At 34.3% G+C, this 18,813-nt stretch overlaps 2 protein-coding genes across 2 annotated transcripts in view; one reads left to right on the plus strand and one right to left on the minus strand.

Moving 5' to 3' along the window:
- LOC141446861 (monocarboxylate transporter 10) overlaps positions 1 to 18,813 on the plus strand; it is a 443,554-nt gene that overhangs the window by 18,157 nt on the left and 406,584 nt on the right. The window lies entirely within an intron of this gene.
- On the minus strand, positions 5,790 to 9,703 carry LOC141455535 (uncharacterized). Its single transcript, XM_074130656.1, has 4 exons — positions 9,418 to 9,703; positions 8,500 to 8,650; positions 7,241 to 7,339; positions 5,790 to 6,208 (listed from the first exon to the last, which is right to left on the minus strand). Exons 1-4 carry the CDS (start codon positions 9,591 to 9,593, stop codon positions 5,885 to 5,887), a joined length of 750 nt encoding a protein of 249 aa, XP_073986757.1. The 5' UTR covers positions 9,594 to 9,703; the 3' UTR covers positions 5,790 to 5,884.

An 18,813-nucleotide genomic window follows, 5' to 3' on the forward strand; every position in this document is an offset into this window, starting at 1 on the left:
TGAAACATATTTGTGACATTAATAAACTGGCAGGAGGTTTATTCCTTTATTGTCTTATCCAGAAAAGATCAGTCAGAGATTGCCGCGCAGAATGTTCGCTTCCAAACTAGGGCATTATTCTTTGTCATTATTCTTTTTCAAGTCCAATTTTCGAGTGAGGTTATAAACCTCTCCAATCTTGGTAACCACCGACATTCTTTGGAGAAATTCCAGATAATCTGACTGATTAAGATAACCTCTGGTGCCTGAGACATTCCACTTTCAAGGAAGAATATATTTCGCTTCAATACTTAGTGACTATCCAGGTTTCCCTTAGAAAACCTCTGGAAGAAACAGACAAATTGGAATAACCTCAAGCGAATTGGGAAGAGCCAGAGTAAATAACATTTATATTAGACAGATTAGTGCCCATTTTTGCCCCTCCCAATTCTGCGTTAGTCAGAAAAGGCGAGCAAACGCCTGATGCTTCGAAGGAAACTAGTTTTCGACTCAATCACTCCAATCTTTCGTAAGGCTGGTATGACACACAGATTGGGTGGTGCTAGAGTACCCTGTAAGATCACTAAAACTAAATAAATGCGCTTCTCTCTGCAGACTGCATGTAAGATGTGCAGGGAATTAAGGGTGTACTTATTGCGTAGCGTTTGTTGTTAGGCTGGAATGAACGCAGAGAGATCAAGATCGTTGATCATTGTAAGTGGATTCCAAGCAAATACAAATGGAATCTTTGCGGCTGCTAAATAACCGCTTGTCAGTTAATAGTCAGAACAAACTCAATAATGCAGTTTTTAATGCTAGTTATACTGCCAAAAACTGCTATGGATCCCGGTCATAGTTTCATAGCTTAGCTTCCAAGAGGAATGTTGTCTTTTAAAATCATCAGGCGTAAACTGCAGCACTGGCAATACCTCTACTTCAGATCCCAGAACTGCGTATATGTAATACCACAATGGCAGATATTAACTTTGTTCTACCATTTTCAGCGCAGACGGAAATCAATCCTTAAAGGAGCAGAATACTAGAATTTTCACATTAAGAATTGTGCTCTGGAATGGCTACTGTATTAGAGCATAGAATTCATCATCCATTTATGGATGGATTTGTCTGAGGAAATAGTGATTACGTAATATAGCATCATAAACCTTATGTCACCTTTTAACGCCAACTCAATTTAGAGGAACAAATGTGCGCTCATTTTAATTTAATTTTTTTTAGAATAGAATAAAGATCGAGGTACTTTCATAAAAAATGTAAACCTTGATTTGCATAAAGTATTTCGCCAAAATGAAATATTCAACTCTTTATGTTTAACATTTGCAAACTTAATTTAAAATTCAACCATAAGCGAAAGCCTAGAATCACGTTTTATTGCTTTTGTAAGCTAAATTTTATTAGTTGATGGACGCTTTTAATGGAGAAATTGTATGGTTAAGACGGCAGGAAATAAGTCCTGGAATTTATGAAGGACTTAAATAGTCCTGCCTCCTAATTGTAGTCCTTAGTAAAAACAGGTCCTCAGTGAATTTTTTTTTAGTTGAATGATAAGCTAATGGCAATTGGTGATTAATTATCGTAATTGATGGCGCTGCCAATTAATTTCTTGGAGTTAGAAAGGCAGTTTTATCCGAGCGAGAATTAAGCTATTGTCTGTTTTAGATTATAACGAATAAAAGAAGGAATTAAAAAAAAGGAACAATTGGAATGATTCATTGTGTAAAAAACAGTCGTCCAGTTGTTAGAAAAAGGAATGAAATATGGTCGGAAGCGAACATTCTATTCACTTGGGTTTCGCCCAAATAAATCGACAGCTATTTACATTTTCTTTTTTCAGGGTGTCTGTAATCTCTTCCACAGGAGTTAGACCAATCGAAATACAGTGTTCAATGGAGTCACTGCAATCAGGTTCAATGTTTTTCTGTGTGTGTGTGTGACCTTAGTGTTGAACATTTTACAAAATTTGATTTAAGCATTTCTGCTTTACAATGTCTTTAATTGAAAATGAGCGAACTTTATGTCCATAAAATTGTTTCCACGTCCACGGACCATAGGGTGTTTTTAAGGAAAGAGGATCCTAATCTGGCAATAGTTCTGGACCTCAAGAGAGCCAATTTAGTTGTGCGCAATCGTTCTGAAAGGAAGTTGTAAAGTAAAAAGGCCAATCGAAACATTGAAAGAGTCCAATGAAAATATGAGTGACAATAAGGTTTTGTAAAATTGAGTTAGTAACTGTTACATTTAATCGAATTTCTACGAATATTCGCACGAAGCTCACAAACTTTTGAAAACCACAAGGAAATCTGTGTGCGGGAAGTGCAATTCTATGATGGTTTGTCCGTATTTTGTAAACTTCCGCAAATATGCTCCTCAAAATCAAACCAGAAATAAAATTATTTCATTAATGAAGCGTTTATTAGATAGCCTTATTATTAATGTATATAGTGGAGGTTGTTAGAAGTTTGTAAACTAAAGTTCTAAACTTCAAACTGTTGTTTTGAAATGGTCACAAATTTAAGATACCTTAATCTTAGTTTAAGTTCAAACGCGGGGGAAACTGTCTTGAACAGTTTCTAGCTAATCACCTAGTAATTTCCTGTTCATATTTCTTGGATGCAATTGCTAACGACATTGAATCATTTAAGAGTTTTGAATTTAATCTGCCAGTTATGCTCCTAATATAGTAACAATTTCATAGATTTTATACACTAAGTTGCACGCTTCGTTTCAACTTAATCATTTTTTAAGTATAAGTCAAGTTCACAAAAAGAAAACCCTGTTGAAATAATGTCTGATGATATAGAAAATCCAAAACAATATTTGTGGTAGACTCGGCAATATTTATAAAAATTTAAAATTTAACTGATACTTCTTCTGGGATAATATGAGAGGTCTGCTTTGATTATAAAAAATGGGTATGTACCATTTCTTTACTGAAACCCTTTTTAAACCTTTCTCAACATGTTCCCTTCACATATGTCCAGTTTCAGACTATTCTTCTTAACAATAACAACAATAATCTTCCCTAAACCAGTGCTAGGCATCAGACTTCTTCGTCAAAAAGTTTCGTTCGTTTTGGTTCTCAGGGAATGAATCTATTCTAACAAGTTTATAAAAGTCTAATAAGCAATATCTATAAGGTATAATGTATCAAAAATACTAGAATAAAAACCTTTTTGAATGGCAATTTCACTTTAACAAAACTTAATTAAAATGTGAAAGAAGAGCTTTAAAGCTTCAAAGTAATTAAAGCTCTTTTGGAACTCCTTCTCAGACCGGCGTTCACATTAAACTTTATCTTAAAGTGTTCTTCAAAAAGGGAAATATTAACGTTATTGTTTTTAATATCCAAATATTCTAGTTGAACAAATAAGCTGCAACACTTTAAATATTCCAAATAAAAGATTTTGTATTTTCTCGCAGTAAATATAACAACTTTAATGAAAATAGAAGAAGCCGTTTTCCTGAAAAATTTCAAATTGAAAACTAAATAATGGCGAGAAGTGAAAGGAATTGAAGTAGTTTAATAAAAAATCCCATTAAATTTTATTAAAAATCAAACTTTATCTTTCACAATCAGTTAAGACTTGACTGAAACAATTAAGCAACATTATAGCTCTTGAATTAGGAAAATAAATTATAAATTATAAATGGTACAGAATTATACATTTATCAGTTTCAAAACTAATCATTTCGAAATTTTGTAATTATATTTTCAAACTTCATTTTGAAATAAATTTTAAAGTGATCTGAATAGGTTACCAATAATAATGTTCAAACAAAACGGTTCTTTTTTTTGGCATCATTCCATCGTTACCTCTGGCTTATCTGCAAGGAAAATTGCCGATCTAGAATATATATCTTGAAGTTCTTCTAATTTATTCCTGTATTTAGAACACTTCTAATAAAAATTTATGAATTCTAACTTAAACTACAAAAATAAAAGGTGTGAAAAACGTCATGATTGGCCCAAAATTTCATAATTGTGAAATTATTTTAATTTTGAAAGAGAACTGAGAAGAATTTTGGATCCTCAGAATTGGAATTCTCTTCTAACGGCCTGAGAAAAGTTTAAAAATAGAGTAATAGATACCTGTAAGTTGATAAACAATAACTATGCAACATCCTAATAACTCCTGCATGGACTTCGGACTTGGAAATAAGCATCTCTATGGCGTTCCATCTCTATCCCATTATCGATATACCGTCTTAAAAATCCCGTTCGTTTTCATCAAAACCAAATTCCGTTACCTGAAATATCATTCCAAATCTTCCTAAGAACTCTCCTATGAAGATGGTCTAAGACGATCATCTTGAATGACTAATGACCTCCCAAGAGATTTTTCATATCGTCCCAAAAATTATGAAGAAGCATTCCCACAATAGAAATCTATCTACTGTAAAAACTAGTCCAAGCTGTAGGTGTCCAACATTAAGGTTTATGGATATAAAGGAGAAACTGGTTGCAATGTATCAAATCCCCCACAAAACTGTCCATTACAATGAAATTTAAACGATTGCTCCAAAATGTCGCCAATGTTTGATCTCAGAGGATGAAAGCAACACACACACACACACACACACACACACACACACACAAATAGTAAATATAAAATAAATAAAAAGTAATGGAATCCAGGAAACACTACAGCATGGAGGGAATTCATACTGTTTTGCATATTTAAAGGTCAGAAAAAGAAACGGTCTTTGCATTAATTAAATAAATCAGGCCTCCACATGAATGACTGCTCCATGTGTTCATTTCATTGATAACAAATTAATAATAAAACAAAAAAAGATGTAATGAAATATTGGCGCCATATCCTGATTGACAAGATCTATTATTTATTCAAACATTTTAGTTCGTCTTAATTAACGTTTTTCGCTAATTAAATATTCACCGAAGCTGCGCACTCCATTCGTGTACGTCATTATTAATTACAAATTTCTTCATTGACAACACTGCTAATCAATATTTGATTTATTTGTTAAAGCTGTATGCTTATCCCGTTTCCTACTCTCTTATTTACACTTTTACTACCAGACATCTGCTTTTGATTGATTATACTTTAACTATAAAATCTTACAAGATTTGACGTTAATTAAGTAACCGGACAAACATATCTATTAGCAGTTTAATAGTAGTATTACAGCATTAATGTTATGGTTTTTTAATTACTCGTACCTTCGCTTAGCAGGCTAGGAAAGTTTTGAGATCGTGTCAAATTTCCCAATAAAATTTTGAGTTTTCTCACAAAGTACCAGAGTGTTCATGTTCTCTTTACGACATTGAAAAGTAGTTTTAAAAAACAGAAAATGGCTGTATGTGTCCTGAGCAAAATTGAAAATCGATCGCAAGTAGTACCATTCGATTGGGAATTCGACAGGAACTTAGTAGCGATCGATTTTACTAAGCATTTTCCCCCCAATTTTTGAGTTTAAACAATTTTTTTTTTTTTAATTCGTATTTTGGAGGAATCCTTTAAGGGATTTACCAAATTTTTCAGATCTGGTTTATCACTAGGAGGCCGTCCTTAAAATAATAATTAAAACATCCGAGGGTAATATCTCTTGTAGTAGCCTTCTAGTTACCACTTCGCTGCATCAGGGTGTAATTAGGTAATATATTTTCGCGGTGCAAGTCAGTGACATCTGCGGAAATTTAGCGGAAGTAATGTGCAATACGGTATATTAACAGGAAAATAAATTATTTGTACGGCACCATTACGTTTAAATATTTCATTCTGAAGAATAAACATTACAATATTAGCATTTCGCTTTCGCAAAAAAATAAAAAAAAAAAAAAGACAAAAACTGCCACCTATTTATTGATTTATTTTTTTTTAATTTATAACCCACAACAGTAGACTCAGTCTGGTACCACAAATTTTTACCAATAAAAATTATTAGATTGTAAGAAAGAGGTTGCATCATTTGGCAATTTCACTGGTACATTATTTTCAAAAAGATATTGGTCCATTTTATGTGTAGTATAATATCTGGACACTTCGAAGACGCATTTATGGAAATGTAGTTTCTCGCCGTGTGTATTTGGTATGATGTGCCAATGTCTTAAGAAGTCTACCATCTTCATAGTGGTATATGGTTTGTATGCCATATACAAAGCTATGGGATGCATTGGTGGTTCCCAAATTTTTGGATCTCTTGTTTGTAATAAATTTTCAAATAAGGCACGAATTGCTGCTGAAATTTTCTAAACATAAATAAATAGTATATAAATGCATCTTATTTTAGAACTGTGAGAGTCGACTATGTCTGAAAAGTAAAGTGAAAATCTTCCTCAGTAGGGTTTAAGTAACATAATGATGTCTCTGCACATTCCTGGAAATTACGTCTGGAATTATGGACAACAATTCCAAACAGAAAACAATTCTGAATTAAAAATGCTTCGTCAAGTAGTCGACGCTCTAGATGCACTTGTTTGCAAAGCAGCTGGGGGATGTTGACTATTTAATGAAACAATGATTGTGCTAAGTTCAAAAAAAAAGATAAAAGAAAAAGTAATTGGCATGGTTATGGCCAGAAATGTTAACCAGATTCCACTCGTGAGCAACTCGTCAAGGTTTTTGCTGGCCAAATTCGCCTTTTTGCTATGCCTCTTTCATTCTCAGTCTCTAAATTTTTGAGGTTTTGTTTTTATAATTAAATGCAAACTGTAAATAAATCTTTAAAGGATTTGCGGGATCAGTGGTTCAAAATCTCTTTTATCACTGCTGAATTCACGCCCAGCTGAAACAGGTGTTTAAGGAGAAGGTTTTTCTGGAATTTGTTTGAAGATAAGACAGGAAGTCTTCAATTGAATTTTTGCAGAATACGAAATAGAAAAAAATTCAAATTCAAAGATCTGCAAAGCATGGTGTTCTACGTTCCTTTCCTGTTGGAAAGGTATAATGGTGTTTTGCTGATAATAAAATAAACTACAAACTCCACCAATCCTGTCTCAGCAAAAAAGTAATTCATCAACTTAGACTAACCCGAAAGGGATTGATGAACTAACCAGTCCGAGAGAATCTAAGAATTTCCTTTTAGTAATAAGACAGGTGGTGGTCTGGAGTTATAGTTCTCAACTCTGGCAAAGATTTAATAAGTGGGTGTGGCTCAATTCCCTCTTCATTGCTAGTTTGTAAGTAATATTGTGATTAAAAGATAAAACATCCATTTTCAATTATTCATATCTGTCATATTAATCTGTTAATAGTAACTCATACCATGATGAAAAACTTACCTTAATATGTTCAAAATTGGTTATGTTTAGTATGGGGAAATGTTTAGCTTCCATTGCAACCAGATTTCTGCCGCAGATGTAATTGTTTTCAAAACATGCCTAAAAGAAAACGGTTTAGTGAACGCTGGAGCTTTTTGGTTTCAAGCTGTGCCCAGTTGGGAGGGGGGGTGATTATTTGTAAATAACGAACTTTGGTTCACTCTATCAAACCTGCTGCATTTCCTTCTTAGGTTAAAATGGACCCTCCTCACCTACATTCTATTGCTTGAAACGCAGCAGTCTATTGCTTGAAACGCAGCAGTCTATTGCTTGAAACGCAGCAGTCTATTGCTTGAAACGCAGCAGTCTATTGCTTGAAACGCAGCAGTCTATTGCTTGAAAAACATTGAGTTTCCTCACAGTAAGTTTATTGAGTCCATGGAAGAACCATCTTGCGCAGGTTTAGTGACAAACTAGAGGATTTCCTTCCGCTTGTAGCATATTCCGCTTAATTCAATCTCCCGACTGACACTAAATGCACCACTCTGTTTACAACAACTTCTGAGTGAAAATCACTGATCCAGGTACTCTAGGAAATTCTAGGAAGAGTGGGAAGCTAGCAGTCAATAAAACCAATCCCTAGATATCCTTAAGACGTTTTTTCAAATTAAGGGAATCTTCTCCTCGGAGTATGGTGAATCCTGGAACCCCTACAATACCTAGTAACAACTAGGATCACTAGAAAAATCTAGACTGAGCTAGGTATTAGCGCAAAAACAACAATTTGGCAACCGCTGGGTCATCCTCTTCCAACACATCTGTAGTTATCCAGGCTCTCCAAGAAACTTCTAGGAAGAGAGAGAATCATAGATAACCATGATTCTGAAACCAAGAATGGCTCACCCTAATTAAGAAAATCTGGGAAGATTGAAGAGGCTCTAAGTTCTCCTCTTAACTATATCGTAATATGTCTCTTATTATTGTAGAAAGAACACATTGGATTTCTGTTTGACTAGCTATAACGATGTTCTAACTAGCTGTTTAGTAGGGTAATATCGGAGAACGGATCGACGATTGACATACAGGCCACAAGGATTAGGTTACTCTTCAACGATGTAACAAAAATAAAATATGTAAAACAACTATAAAGATTGGTTGTGAAGGCGAATGGTTAAAGCCATTCGAGGATCTTGACCTCGAAGCCACAATGAAGAACCCACCATCAAGACAACCGAACTTGAAGATCTCTTATTTTTTGAAGAGAAGAACAATAAGAATACCCTATATTGTGGAAAACCAATTTCTTCAATCCAGTCAGCAACTTCTGCAGAATTCCAATACCATGGGCTCGGCAATCGTCGATCATTTAAATAATCTTTAGTCAAGGCTTCTAGTTTACAAGCCTTCGGAAGCTCTGGTGGTGGATTATTTCTGGAACAGAGTATTTTACGGATAAATTAATTATTCCACGTTGAGATGTGAAAGGAAGCTAAGTGTAGATGAGGTAGGAGGTTGTTATGTCTGAAAGAATGTTAGATGTCTAGTATTTTAAGAGTACCAATGAATAAAAATGCTAATTGATTAGGAATTCAGAGCGATTATAGTTTTCTAAATGGAAAGTGAGTGCGGAAAGTACCCGAACTTACGACGGAGACCAAAGTTTGCCCAAAATCTAATTCTCAGGTCTAGAGTGATGGCTGCTAAAACAAATACCGAATTGTAAAGTATTGCGATTTTCACATTTTGACTTAAAACTGTTGTTCAACACAAACCGACTGAGTTAAAGACGTAAAGTTAACGTAAAGTTAAAATGAAGACCATCATTTTATACTCGCCATACATAACTAATTAAACTGAATCCCTCGCAAACGTGTGGATTTCACCACTGGCTGAATCCCGAACCAAAAGGTAACACGTTCAAGCACGAGTGTTCCGGCAAATTTGCTGCTTAGTGGTTAGGAAGTTGCAGTGCCTATCAATTCTGATTCTGATGACCAAACTCCTTACACCAAAAGATTCTATGGTTCGGCCGCCATGTTTTCCACACCCTCCAACAGACCTTTTGCAAAACAAAACACCACTTTCCCATTCCTGGAGGAGTAAACTTTTCACGACAATTTCGCATATTTAACGAAATGAACGACATATAATCTAGTACTTAATAACATATATTAAATCCACAATATAATTCAACTAACATTAGCAGCAATGTTGGTTTAAATTTTGTTTGCAACTGAAACCGGGCCGGCTGGAATGATCTCTTCATGCCATGTCCGACGGCAGATCTGGCTATAAATCTTGGGTCAAATTTTACTTGCGATCTCTTTATGGATTTGTCTGGCGAGCATTCCTTCCATTTGTGTTCCGTCAGCATTTTATTTCCAATTCCTAGTACTTTGTTTTAATTTTTATTACTAAAATTAAAGTAATAAAAATACTGTGAGAAATGAGAAATTTTAAAACAGATTTTTACGTATTATAAAACACATGCTAAAGTAATCATATTGATGAATATTAATAACTTTTTGATCTATCCATTTCGAAACCCTGCTACGACGTTCACTAACTGCAATTGTTGCAGTTTTAATTAAGATTATTTAATTCTGATGTTAGAATAGGGTTTACCGCAGGGGAACACACTTGACTTACTTCTCACTATATACCCATCAGACCTAGGTATACATATCGTACATATTCTCTCTCTCTACTGTTCATGCTATAAATAACTAATCTCCGAATCACCGAAGGTACATTTATAGTTTATAGAGTAGAATGCACAAAGATCGCTGCTGCTTTTTCTTCTCTTTAATATCACTTGCGGCCAAGAACCTGTAAAATATGAACTCCCAGTACTGTACCGGTCAGCCTGTAGGCGTTCTTTGAGGGATTTTTCTCTGCCAGCTTCTCCACTCTAAGATACAGATCATGAAACTCTCCAACAAGTGGGCGTAAAAATAATATCTATCGTAAATTATTACTACTTACGCGTTTAGAGAATATTTTAAAAAGTTTTATGAAAAATTCTAATATGGTTTTTGGTTTCCCACTATTTTATCATTTTTTCTTAGTGTGTGATCAAGAGGGGTGGGTTTAGCGTCATGTCTTTTTTTTCGAAAATGGAGTTTCATCTAGGAATACCTATTTTGACGTCCCTTAAGTTCCCAAAAAAGTAATGAGAGGATCAGTACTACTTTGGTGATTGTAATAATAAGAAAATTTACAACAGGATCAGAGGATTTTCTTATCCAGTAATGCTCTCCACCTATTTTCATCATTTGCAAACATTTATCAAGTCTTTTGGGGCAAAAAAGTAGTGGGGAGAAACATATTTCGACTGCAGTTCTGACGTCGACGCTACCTATTCAAATAGTACAGTTTAATCTCGTAGAAGAAATAAAACATAGAATATCATGTTTAATCTACTTATAAAATCCTTTTTATAAATAAAGATATTATTTCCACTATCAGAGAGCATTATAAATGTTTTATATCATTTTGTTAAACATATAAAATATTTTATGCTAAGTTAATAAAACGATTCTTGCGACGTAATAATAATATGACAAAATGAACGTAAAATGGAATTTTATGTGTAAATGAAGGATGTCTAACAGCGGCGGCCATTATTTTATTTATTTTATTTTTTTGACAAAAAGGAAAACAGAAAGTTATGAAGAGATAAATATGATATCATTACGTATTCAATGACTTTTAGGTGCTTTATATCTCCCGGCCCTATACTCAATAAAATGGTTAAGCACGTTATCTATTTTATTTAAAAGAAGATCTTCTAATCTCCAGAATGAACTGGTGTACTTAAAGCGGTGTACTCTCTGGATTCTGTACTCAGTCGTAACAAGTTTTTTTACCACATCCAAAACATCGTTCCTTTAATTATAATCCAAAAGAGCTTGCCCTCGGCTACATTCAGGTTGTACCAAACTTTACTAAAGTTCTTGCGTTTTCTCATAAAAATTTAAGCTGGAGTATTTAAGAAGGCTTCTGTTCAATATATTATAGATCCCATTATTGTCAAAATTTGCTTCTCCTTTATCAGTCTCGAACCTGCTACAGACTGGACTTTACAGCCTTATCTGGTGAATCATGAACTTGGTGGGGCATATCAGCAAACTAAAATGCTGAAAAGGGAGATATTCATATACCTTTTCCCAAAAATGTTTACTATTCTGGATGGATTCCTCTCATGAAATGAAGCTCATAATTTTCATAAACAATTTTGAGACGCTGGAGAAAACGCTAACTGACATCTTTTAACTTCTGGGGGGTGTAGAAATCAGGTTTTGAAACTTTGGTTAGAACCAGAGGTGGTAGATTGTTGCGCCGGAAATTCAGTCTTGGAGCACTTGCATTTCCGCCATGTGTCATGTTCCGTGTTCTACATCATAAATGTACCATATTTGATAAATTTGATAAATAATTTAGTTTTACTACAGTAATGAGATGCACCTTATATTATGTACTGCCACTTTTCCTGCAGATGTTCGTTGTGTTGAGGTAGGAGCTATTAAGTTGATATTCTCCATGAGCTGAAGCAAAAACTGGTGTCTAGCAGTGTTCTCAGTTTCTGTACATAGAATGTCGAGTTAACTCCACAGTGTACAGTGTGCATGTACGAGTGATTGCGTATAATGATGAGCAGGAGTCAGTCAGTTGGTTTGTTAATCCCTAGTGTACGATTCAATCAACAAGAGCATGAGCTATCTCTGCATGAGGTCCCAGAATTAGCAATAGAAATCACTTTAGATGTTATTCAATAATGTTAGACAGGGATACCCATACAGTCGCCACGAACCCAGAAGAAATGGGCAGACTCAGACTTCACGCTTAGTTCCGCTTAGTACTGTTCGTCGGAAAGGTGTAAGAAATCCATGAAAACACAAATAATTTTTGTACATCATAAAAATGGATAAATAAATATAGCACACTACAAAAAATATCAGTATCTTTCTAACATTATGAATATGACGCAATAAATACGAAACATCATAAAATACTACGGGCGCTGGAAACAAGGGATTATAGTCTTTGCTTTTTATTATTTCGTATTACCGTTATAACTGGTTTTATTCATAATTCTTGATCAGCTGTTTTCTCATTTCCTGCTTATATTTCACTAAAATATTCTACACTTCTTTTGTTTTTGCTAATAAGAATAAATAGCAAGGATTAGCTCAGAGGCAGTCCTGTGTTTTAACCCAATTGGCAATTAACAGAGTTTTTTCTCCGTTCAGCCCCTTGCTAGTTATGGGTAGGTTTGGGCGCATATAATTAGAAGAGATCTGAGACTTACCTTGAACAAAAAATTAGGCAGCCTAGGTTCACCGATATCCTTACGGGAAATCTTCAACTCGGTAACTAACTGAAGAAACTGGACATACTATCTGCAATACTGTAGTAACATGAAGACTCCAATCTATTCCACTGCGATGCTATCATTCATTGATGATACTGTTACCAGGTGATGATGGAGGTTATAAGGGTATACCCTTCCTGAGATTGTGAGAATTATCTCGAGATGATTATATCATTGAGATAATCCAAAGGGAGGAAATGATGTAGTGTTAATGGCCTAAGCCCGGCACCTCTAGGGAGCACAATAGAACTATGTAGGTCACAGTTGATCTCAGCTCATGCCCACAAACTGACCAGGTGTAATTCTATCCAAGTTTGGGTAAAATGTCTCGGGAAATACTGATTTTAATAGAGTTCTAAGGTAATATGAACGATAATAATTAATCAGCAATTCTAGTGAGGGAAGAACATAAGTTGCCAGAAAAAGAAGAGCCATGAAATACATTCGTATAGTCTCCGAATAGAGGGAAATTTAAATTTGTAAAATTTGGATGGTAGTCTAAACCTGAAGAGAAAACGGAAGTTCAACTCGATCAGGAGTACATTTAAATCTTGCAGTATGCAGACGGATTGGTTGTTACCGATACTGATGGTATGCGCTTCATTTTATGGGAACTCATGGTTACAGAGCTCCAAGAAAGGCAGACTCAAGGGATTCAGTGTTTCAGCCATTCGCTTGCTAGCCAGATCGCTTAATGAATATGTTGTTGCAAAATAATTAAAGTCATACAGGAGGATTTGCCCTATATTTAAAGAAAAAATTGGGAATTTTATCTTTTATAGAAAAATAGAAAAAAATTGTCAAAGTTGGGTGTTTTTCAACGTTGCTCTTTTTTGTGTACCGATTTTAAAATTTTTACTGTTAATACAAACATAAATACTTAATAAATATGAATATAAATCATTACATGTGTTTGAAAACAAGTGGAAACCAAGGTAATTATTGAAAAATATCAAAACTTAACTTGCAGCTCGTGTGCTCATTCTTTAAATCTGCTTATCAAGACGTTTAAATAAAGGAAAACTCAAAAAAAGTCAGGAATACCGAGAAAAGTCTTTAAGAAATTAAAATACAGAAGTGCTGACAATTTTCGCGATTAATGCGCGATATTGCCCCCGATAGCGCCATTCCTAAAAGGAATCCATAGTAACTACAAAATTTGTTTAAAATAGAAATACTTGGCTGGAACTTAGAGCTAGGATATCTACTAATAAAACTAGCCAGCTAATGAAAACGAAAAATATTTATGACAGACCTCACCGTGAAAAGAAGACATGCAAAAATTTATAATAAAACTTGACGAAACAATTTCATACACACAGCGTCAACACATGTGCCGATATGTTGACGGGAGTTGAGTTGTTCTATCTCATTTTTTTGACTCCTAGGTAGAAGCACTATGTTTACTATTTTCACACAAACCGTTTCCTCAAACCTCATCTGCGCGATATTACCCGCTGCGCTATATTCCCCCACCTTCCCCTACTTTTAGACGATCAACCCTTATAAAACTGCCCTACCAGACAGTTCAGCTTCAACAAAAAGTACAAAATTTCTTTTGGAGAAAAAACTGAGGTGGGCATAATTCGCAAAATTTACAATGGCGAGAAGATAATTAGCAACTTCAATCTCGCTTGCCCAACAAATAGGAAGTTGTAAAAAATCAAAGAAATAAACAATAATAAATCTATCTATCTTAATGGAAAGCGTGGAAAACATAAATAACCAGAAAATGTGAAAACAGTTTTTCTTTTTCTTAAGAAATAACTTAAGAATATATACTTTCAGAAGAAAAGCTGTGGAATTTCCGGAAGAGAGCGTATCTCTAATTTTCTGGATAATGTAGACATTCTAAAAACTACTATCGTAGTTTTAGTTAAGCTATAGAATCTATGAGATTAAAATGTAATGGCCATTTTATGGAGAATGAAAGGTGAACTTTGGGCCAACAAGAGCGATCAACTTCATTCTCGACGAACGATCAAAACGAGATACCTCGAGAAAATGCAATCCAGAATGAGGAGTTGAGCATGGCTGCCAGCGCTTAACGGGGAAGATTGGGAAGAACGTTATTGTTATTGGGGATATAACGTGAAGGTTAACTCCTAGGAAAAAGATAGCAAAAAGCAGTGTGTTTACACACTAGAGTTTGTTTTGTCTATTTTCTCCATTCATGCTGGTTATTGCCAATGGAAAAGCATTTCATAAACTATTTGCTTTAAATTCTTTTCACAATTTTCTGCATGTCTGAAAAATTCTATCAAATTCTTATACTTTCTTTAGCATTATTTTACTTTTTCTAATATCCATTAGCTAGACATTTTCTTGTTATCAGAGCAGTATCAGCCAATCCACCAATGTGTTGTGTTTAAAAAAGAACAGTTCCGCCCTTCATTAACATAAATATTAAATTTACCATTGGTCATTCGTTAAATAATTAAAATCAAATCATAATTTTCCAGGTGACTTTTAAGAATTCAAAACTGTTAATTAAATTAAAGCGTGCTGAAATGTTATGATTTTTTGTTTCAGAACTGAGAACGTTCGAAGTTTTTATTTCCCTTGACACCGCCAAAAATGTATTCCCTTAACAGGAAAATGGTGTTTCACTCATGCAGTAAAATAATTTTACTGAAACAGAAGTTAAAAAAATAAATTTTATTTTAGCAACAAAATATTCGAGTTTTACGAGTAATTCAAGTTTTGTGGCCCTGTTATGAGGGTTTACTTTTCAGTGAGCGACAGCCCGTTTTTTGCGTAGCCGATATTTGCTAATGGGCTATCGACGTACGGTTTACGAATATAAAGCAATTATAGCAGCACTCAAATGGATTCAAATTTGAAAAGCTCAATTCCACAGTATAATAAGGAACTTAATAGATAAATCATCTCATCCTGCTAGAAATTAATTAGTTACCACCTTAAACATTTACTTACAATTACAAGAAAAATAAACACCCTCTTTTGCCAGCCTTCGTATCTCCACCGAGGGTCGAGATGTTATGTATGATGTACATAGAGGGAAGCGCACAGAGAAATTGAGTGACAGCCTTTAGTATCGTATCTAAATTCAATCTGTTCAACCATCATCCTTTGTCAAACCACATTTTTGCTCATGCTTTATAAATCATCAATAAACTCATCTCCACGCTTCCATTACTAACATCAATCGGTCATTCTAAAATTGAATCTATAAATTAGACCGACATATTTAATAGATAGCTTGAAAATGTTACCCAAATTTATATTATTGCTTTCCTATTTCTACTATATTGTATCTTTCCTCTTTCAATCAATTCTCCCAACAGAATATTTTAGAGGTAAATAGTTAAAGTCAAAAGTTTTACCTTCTTTTGGTTCAAGAAAAACTAACGGTGCAGACGTTGAAAAGTAGTCTTCTCCACATGCCCAAGATACACTGAAGTGAGGGGCTAATCTACTGGGAGGTGTGCTACGTGAGCGGAGTATGATCCATGTGGAGGTTGCATTCTGTTATGGTTATAACCAAGTGAAATGGAAGCTGTAGCCACTGTCTTCATGATTGAGTTATCTGGTTATAAGTAATTTGTGCCTGCTCTCTAGATAATTTAGGTAGGTTCTCTTAATATAACATTTATCATCACTAATTCAACACAACTCCAGCTTAAAGTTCAGAAGAAAGCATTAACTCCTTAACTAATGGATCGTTAACGTTTATATTTTACTAGTAGATAGGGAATGAAATGTTCTATATAGGATTGCATTTTGACAAAGATGAGATGAATATGAAGCATTAAATTGAGAGTTGATTTTAAAGGCTGTTTAATTTAGCTGGCCATTATCTCCTAAATTAATGCATCGTTATACGTTATATTTTAGCTGAGTATGGAGACTTGATATATTGTGTCAATGTTTAGGTTTTTATAATGATCTGTTAAATATGGAGTGATATATTGAATATTTAACTTAATTTGGGTTTTTGAGTGTGACATGTTTTGCTAACCTTAACCCCTAAACTGATGAATCGTTACGAGTTTTCGTATGTAGGAAATGATATTGTCCACAGGTATTTGAGTTTTAATCATAATCTGATGAATATTTTGCGAGATTAAAAGTTAAAATTAGGACGCGTTTGAAATTATGAAAAGCACACAATGGACTTTTATTGGTTTTTAATATTTTCTGTAAGGATACCTGGAAATATGGATGATTGGCGAAGTTAAAGGTACTTATATAGCCCAAATAGTGGTAACTGAAATCAGTTTAGAAAAATGGAGAAAAAACTAGAAACAAATTTAAATAAAACATGTAAGCTTTATCGAACGTTTGTAACTGGCTGAAATCACTGGCTGAAGTGTGACTGAAATGTTGGGTAAGGGCTGATTTAGGATCCTTTGTCCTTTAATCAAACATTGTACTTAAATTTCTAAAGTTTTTGTTGAGACATAAATACATGAATAGTGAAGAATTCCTCTAATGTTGAAACTCACAAGGACCTTGAGGGAAGGTGCAAATCGAAAGCCTAGATCGGCGTAAGTAAAAGCCAAGAGGATGTTTACAGATATCAGCAATAAGTAAATATATACAGGGTGAACCAGTAAGTATTGTCCATAGGCCTACTGTGTGTAGTACATCTAAAGTGGAGTTCAATTGGCCAAACTTGATAACTAACACTGTTGAGTGCTCGTGAACACGTTTTCTTGTAAAACAAACGTAAATTCTCATACGAAGATAAAAGGAATCCTGGAAAATGATATACCGTTTGAAAGCCCATTAAACAAGGAAACTTTTATAAAAAGTGCCAGCACCTAGGTCTCATAATGATCACGTAAGGACCTAATGAGTTTTCTTAAAAATTTCGATTACTTTTATTTTTCCAGCATTCGGAGGAAGATTGAGGCTGTTTGGAGAATAACTTATGCTTCAAAATGGTATCCATTTTTAGAAAATTTATCTCTCTTTCTAACCGTGCCATCAGAATCGAATTCGGACTAAAACTTTCTGAGTAATAACATTTTTATTGGAAGAAAGTAATGATTTTAGAAAAAAAAATCAAAGTGACGTCACTCAAGAACAGTGAAAAACATGAAGTTGGCCAAGACGTCATTGAACTCCACTTTAGATGTACTACACACAGTAGGCCTATGGACAATACTTACTGGTTCACCCTGTATAAATTAAATATGGAAATTTAAATATAATCCATAACCCGCAGTTACAGCGAACTCTATAAATATGTTAAAATTATAAAGGTAAAATAAAAGCTGTAATAACTTTTCTGTAATAAAATCACAGATATTATAAAATTCATTTAATATCCTCAGAGTTTTTACAGTTCTGTCCTTGTTACATTACTTGAGATTATAACCAGGTAAAATTCTATAAGAAATAAATTTTAAAACTTACAAATTATTTTCTAACTTTTATCAATATTATTCATACGTTTTATAGATAATAATTAATATACTTCAGCACCTCTGATTTTATCACTTTATTTATGCAGTTTGAAGCAGTGAAACTTTATTTATTTGATTGTATTAGCATTCAACGAAATCTTAATTGAAAATTTATAATAAAGTTGTACTTTTTCTAAGCTGGTTAGCAGCTGAAGATGGTATCGTAGCCTACTCAACCATTCACTTCTCTGGGACACCTGTCCACAACTTCTCACTCCCAGTATCTGCATCGCATGTCGGTGCCTTCATCTCTTCATTAAGCCTCCTTCTGTCTTCTGCAACAACAACAAAACACACTGATAAAAGACGTGCTTTCTGGACAATTCATTTAGGAACTCATTTCCCAACTCTTAGACTCTAAGAAGCTGGCCAATTTTCTTTATCAATGATCTAGTTTAGAGCCTTTATGTGACGATCAACCTTAGGCAGCATATCAGATGGATTATCTGGATGATGCTCTGAAGATCAAAAAAATTTTTTCACGATTTGATGGGGTATTCTTCCACCATTGTCGTCCTTCGCTCTTTCCCCGTCCTAGCAGATCACTTCCGTTTTACTATAATGATTTAGAATGCAAGTGCAGAGATGGAAGAACCAAGGAGTGAAGATAAACTACGGTATGGCAGTTACCAAGTCCTAATCTTGAGTGGGTTGTAATATTTGGTAGGCTTTGCCATCGCGTCAAGAGTGAACACTTCTAACTGTACTTGGGGTACTGTGCTGTACTCGATGGTAAACTGTGCTTATAGTTTGTATTGTGTTTCTCTTAAAAGAGTCTTCTTTCG

The sequence above is a fragment of the Rhodnius prolixus genome, unplaced genomic scaffold (genome assembly GCF_049639745.1).
Source record: "Rhodnius prolixus isolate KJV_2025 unplaced genomic scaffold, Rpr scaffold_1, whole genome shotgun sequence".
In the NCBI taxonomy this organism is placed as follows: domain Eukaryota; kingdom Metazoa; phylum Arthropoda; class Insecta; order Hemiptera; family Reduviidae; genus Rhodnius; species Rhodnius prolixus.

Bases quoted from the DNA above. Each gene is read 5' to 3' on its own strand.
- LOC141455535 (XM_074130656.1), bottom strand. From the start codon at position 9,593: ATGCTGACGGAACACAAATGGAAGGAATGCTCGCCAGACAAATCCATA. The intron at 8,651-9,417 runs GTTAGTTGAATT...ACTCTGTTCCAG, and splicing joins AAACCAACATTGCTGCTAAT to AAATAATCCACCACCAGAGC. The intron at 7,340-8,499 runs GTATTCTTATTG...GTTTTCTTTTAG, and splicing joins TTGGTTTTCCACAATATAGG to GCATGTTTTGAAAACAATTA.